At 50.4% G+C, this 5,596-nt stretch overlaps 1 protein-coding gene across 1 annotated transcript; it reads right to left on the bottom strand.

The window, feature by feature from the left end:
* LOC127213217 (tissue-resident T-cell transcription regulator protein ZNF683-like) lies at nucleotides 1-5,240 on the bottom strand. Its single transcript, XM_051173526.1, has 5 exons — nucleotides 5,162-5,240; nucleotides 4,387-4,502; nucleotides 3,634-3,829; nucleotides 116-783; nucleotides 1-51 (listed from the first exon to the last, which is right to left on the bottom strand). Exons 1-5 carry the CDS (start codon nucleotides 5,238-5,240, stop codon nucleotides 1-3), a joined length of 1,110 nt encoding a protein of 369 aa, XP_051029483.1.
* Nucleotides 5,241-5,596: the final 356 nt, after the last annotated feature.

Genomic DNA, 5,596 nt, shown 5'->3' with positions numbered 1-5,596 from the left:
CTAGGAGGTTCCCAGGAGTGGCTTCCAGATGTCAAGACTTGATTCTAGAAGCTAGGGGAAAGGCAAGAGAGTCATTAAAGTGTGAAGGGGATAGTGAGACCCAGGGAGCTGATACCTTGAGATTGGAGAGCTGCCCAAAGTTCTTGCCACACTCATTGCACTCGTATAGGATTTTACCATTCTTTTTCTTCAGAGGATAGGGCAGGGTGACAATACCGGCCTGGGAGCCTGGCTGTTTTGCAGGAGCTGCCACACCAGCCTGTCCTAGGGAGAAGGTTGAGTCATCTCTAGAGCTCTGACTTCTAACCTTGGGATATAGGTTATGTCCAGCACTCTGGAAAGACCCCGAGTAGAGAAGCAGGGGCTTCTCCTGGGTGATATGGGGCCCAGTTCCATTGTCTGTCGTAAGCAAGCTGGATGCAGCCACAGTGGGGTATGAGTGGTCTGGGGGCATCGTGAAGAGGTTCGGACATTGGACAGAAGGTAGGGCCGCGTAAGTGAATAGGTAAGGGGGAGGCAGGAGATATGGGTACCCAGGGAAGACTGGGTAGGTGTGGATAGGGAGTTCCCTGGAGATGACAGTGGGAAGAAGCCAGGGCCAGAAGGTCGAGGAACTGGGGCTCTTTCTGTTCATCCTGAAGTCCAGGGATGAGGTGTGAGGAGGGAGGAAGAGGCAGGAGCCTCTTTTTAGTTGGTTCCCCATCTCGTCTCTGTTTGTTGAGTCCTTGGTTGTGAGTTCCTCGCTGTCCATAGAGTCTTTGTGCAGGCCTGGTGGCTGGAGCTCTAAACCAGAAAGGGAAGGTGATCAGGCCCGGCTCAGTCTGGACTGAACATCTGGCCCCTCTTAAGCCTGCCCAGCTCAGAGTTGGGAAAGAACCTTCCAAGTGCTGGGCACTTCCCTCTGGGACTCAGTTTCCCCACTGCTACTAAGCCTGGAATAAAAGCTTCAGGGTGCACCTGAATATTTCAGGCAGAAAAAAAAATGTATAATCAGTCCACTAGACATCAGGGAGAGGGGTCAAGTGCACAGACTACTACATGGGGAGGAGAGGTCAAGTATGCAGATAGGTAAGCTAAAGTTTAAGGCAAAGGTCCCAGATTAAATATATAAAGTTGGGTGCCATGGGTCATGAGGAGGTCACATAAGGGTCCCAAGGGGCAGCTATTGAACACGACTAAATTAACATTACAGTAAGTTTAGTAAAATATTCAGGTCTTTGTTGGGCATGGTAGCATATGCCTGTTACCACAGAATTTGGGAAGTGGAGGCAGGAGAATCAGGAAGGAATTCAAGGTCATCCCTGGCTACATAGAAAGTATGAAGCCAGCCTGGGCTACATGGGACCCTGTCTCAATAATAGTGAATAAAAAATTAAAATAATAGGGGCCCCAAAATGGCTCAGCAGGTAAAGGTTCCTGCCACCAAGCCTGATGACCTAAGTTCATCTCCAGAGCCCACATGGTGAAGGAGAGAATTGACCCTGCATGTTGTCCTCTGATCTCCACATGTACACCATGGCATGTACACACACACACACACACACACACACACACACACCTTTTTTCTGAGACAGAATCTCACTGTACAGCCTTGACTGGCCTGGAACTCATAGAGATCTGTCTGTTTTTGCCTCCTGAGTGCTAGAATTAAAGGTGTGTGTCACCTTGCTCAGCTACTGAATTAAAAAAAAAAAAATGTCATGTCATAAAATTTAGTTTTTCAGTTGTACTAGTTACATGTAAGGTGCCTGCTAGCACACACACGTGTGAACCCAGCACTCAGGAGAAGGCAGGAAGAGCGTGTCCTTAGAGTAGTACTATTCCACATAAAGAGCACAGGACTGGAGAAAAAGGAAAGGACACTGGAGTGAAGAGAACAGGAGATGAGGAAAAGGAAGAGGAGGACTGGAAGGGAAGACGCACAGGAAGACTGGGGATAAGAAGGAAAGAGAGGATGTGGAAGGGGTAGGGAGACAGTTGGAGACTGACTGTGCGCTGTGAAAACATTCAGGGGGTAAATACAGGAGCAGGCATGGAAAACACAGCCCAGCTGGGCTTTGGCGGGAGTGGGGTGTGGGTAAGGCTAGAATGATAAATAATAAGCCCGGGGCTTGGGTCCTCGGCTCAGCGGTAGAGTGCTTACCCAGCGTGTAGGAGACGCTGGATTCTATCCCCAGCATTGGGGCAGGGAGAACACCAAAAGTGGGGAGCTGATTATCTGCCCAGACCCCCATTTATTTCCTCAATCAAAAATTCTTTTTTGAGGGAGCTGGAGAGATGGCTCAATGGTTGAGGGCACTGGCTGCTCTTCCATAGGACCCAGGTTCAACTCTCAGCTCCCACATGGTGGCTCACAGCTGTCTGTAACTCCAGATCCAGAGCATCTGTTACCTTCATAGCAATGAAGACATGAAAGAATCAAAAAGGGCATTAAAAAAAAATAAAGGAGAGAGAAATCTTTTTGAAATAGGATCTTTCTATTATGTAGCCCTGGCTGTCCTGGGACTTGCTGTGTAGATGAGGCTGGCCTCCAAATCAGAGATCCACCTGCGCCCGCCTCCCAGTGCTGGCATTAAAGGTGTGTGCCACCAAACCTGGCTCCCTCAGTCAGTTTGAAGGTGCTGTTTCACTCTGTGTTCTGTGTTAGGGTCCTGCTGGGGTCCCCAAAATAAAAGACAGAGCATGTCAGCCCCTGTCCTCCAGGAGGCCTCGGTGTATTCCAATACAGCAAACATAGAACAGCTCCCAAGGAGACCCTGCCTCTATAGACGAGCAAAGCATGTGACTCGCCTAAAGCTGGGGAACTCGAAAGGACAGAGTAGGACTCAAAGCCCAGTGGGCCCCAGTCCAGGGCTCCTCTCATCTACCCTTTTGTTTTTTTGAGACAGGGTTTCTCTGTTTAGCTTTATGGACCAGGCTGGCCTGGAACTCACAGAGATCCACCTGCCTCTGCCTCCCGAGTGCTGAGCTATCTGTCTCAGGCAAGGACAGCAGGATCATTGAGCTTTGCTGGCCAGCCTACCTCCAGGTTCAGTGACAGACTGTGTCTCGCAGGACTAAGGCAGAGACTAAGAGGGTAGGACTGTGGAGTCGTCCTCTGGCCTCCACATGGGTATGTGTCCTAAAGTTACATACACACATGCACACATACCACATACACACGCAAAAATCAATTGCCCATAATAAACATTTATACTTAAAAAAGTAGCCAATGAATTGGCTGAGTGGATGAGGCACCTGTTACCCAGCCTGACAATAGGAGTTTGATTTCCGGGACCCATGTGGTAGAAGGAGAGAGCTGACTTCTGCAAGCTGTCCTCTGACCTTCATGTGCATGCCTGCACACATAACTAACTAAATGCAAAATTAAAGCCTGCTCTAGCTCAAACATTCTAGGCCAACAGAGTTACCCCCCACCTTGATGATTGGCTATACCAGCTGCTTTGCTATTGTCTTGAAAGGTCACGGGCAACTCTGGCCAGAACCCCAACATTAAATGAGATAGAAAAGTATGCCTGGGGATCTATATTCATTACTAGCACACAGGTCCTAGACCCTTTCCCATTCCAAAACCTTTGTCCCCTTCAACCCATCAACAAAGCTCTCAGGTCCAGCCCCAGGCCTCAGACTCACTAATGTTTGAGGCATCCTCTCTGAGACCCAGGAATGTCTTCTGCAGGGTGTAAGGGTATAGGTCTGAGCCTTGTGGCCATGCCAGCAAGGAAGATTTAGCTGGTGCCAGAGGCAAGGGGCACATCCAGTTGGCCCAGGACAGGTCATGAGTATCCATTGTGTTTGGGAGTGGCTGAGAAGTGTTGGCTGAGGAGACCTAGGAAGCAGGGGAAAGGCCTGAGGGTCCAGGCCTGAGCGTCTCTGGCATAGGCTCACCCCTAGTTTGGTTTCTAAAAGAAGCTAAGCTATGGGCACTCACTCACCATACCTTTCATTCAAATGGCTACCCTTTCCTCCTCCAAAGGTTTCTCTCTCCAAGGGCTTTTTTTCATTGGCCCTAAGCTGTCCCCTCCTCCCTACATAGCTTGCCCCGTTCTCCCCACACACCCCAACCTCTGATCAACCTGGTGGCCATCTGCTGTGCTGTTCTGAAGAGGACCAAAGTAAACTTGGGGGGAATCCTCATCCAAGGCTGCAAAGGCCACAGGATGCTTCTGAGCCCGCACTGAAGTCCAGGGCCATGGTCAGCCATGCATTCTGTGTGGCCTTTCCCTCTTCTTACCTACAGGACAATCTGAGCCCCTGAAGCATAGACACAGGGCCTCTGGCACCTCTACCTGGAGCAGGAAGGTGAGGGCCCAGCCCATTCACACATTCCACTCCTCCTCTTAACTGGGCAGGCATTTTCACAGAGAAGGGCATGTCTCACCCTACCTGGTCATCTTGAAAGAGTTGGAAGCCCAGGCTGGAGGGCAGGGGTGTCCTGAACCAGCCAGAGCCTTTGTATTGTGGTAACAACCCAACCAGGCAGCTGGTGTTCCCACTACCAGCTGGGGAGTGTCAAAGAGAGCTGTGAAGGCTGGCTTCTGGCACTGGCACACTCACTGTGAGGAAAGGCTGGAAGCAGGTCACTTTCTTCCTGGCCTCTGTGTCTCTATATGAGAAATGGAGGGCTGAGGACTGGAGACGGAGCTTAGTTGATAGCGTGTGTACCTTGCATGTGTGAGGCCTTGGGTTTGATCTCCAGCAACACATAAACTGTAATTCCACCACCCAGGCAGTAGAGGATGGAGGATTGGGACTGTATTGTCATCGTGGCTACACAGGGAGGTCAAGGCTATGTGAGACCTTGTCTCAAAATAAAAGTAAAGAGAAATGGATACGGTCCTAGCTAATATGTGGCAACTGTCTTAGTCCTGCCATGTGGAAGCCAATGACACTTCCCTGGAAGGTGTAGAAAGGATATTAAATGAAGAGTAAATCCCTTTTGGGGGCTCTGAGGGAACATTCTAGATTCCTTGAGGCCATCGAGAATTGGGGAGCCTGCCTTTTCCAAAGAGAACGGGACCACAGCAACCAGAGACTCCCACCATCCAGACTCACCCAGGTAGCTTTTCTGGGAAACAATGGGGTCTTGTGAATCTTGTTTGTTCCAGGGTCAAGTCCCTCAGCTGTGGTGAATTCCTAGAAATGGAGAGGTCCCAGGTACCACCTGCATAGCCTGACAAGAAGATGCCCCTGCGTTCGGCCAGCCGCGAGTCAGCATCCTGAGGCTCTCCTGTCTTCATCTCAGGCCACACAATACATAGGTCAACTTAGCTAGGCAACTGCCACCTACCCCTCCTGTCCCAAGTGGATCCAAATGCCCCTTAGATTCTAAAATCCTCAGCCCAGGGTCTCAGTTACCTCCCCACCCCAATACCTGCTCTTTCAGCCTCAGGTCTCAAATACCATGGCCTGGAAGGAACCAGCTGGCTGTATGGGCTCTTCACCTGGTTCTGCAGAAGCCCTCTCTGGCTGGGAAGGACAGAGGTTGGGCAGATAGGCAGCTGTGCCTGTGACTGAGGCCCCGGGGTGGGAGGTTGGTAAAAGATGACAGGAAGATGCAACACGTTTGAAGTTGCCTTAAATGGGCTTCCAGGAA

Source organism: Phodopus roborovskii, unplaced genomic scaffold, assembly GCF_943737965.1.
Source record: "Phodopus roborovskii unplaced genomic scaffold, PHOROB, whole genome shotgun sequence".
In the NCBI taxonomy this organism is placed as follows: Eukaryota; Metazoa; Chordata; class Mammalia; order Rodentia; family Cricetidae; genus Phodopus; species Phodopus roborovskii.
This window is presented reverse-complemented; position numbering and strand designations above follow the sequence as displayed.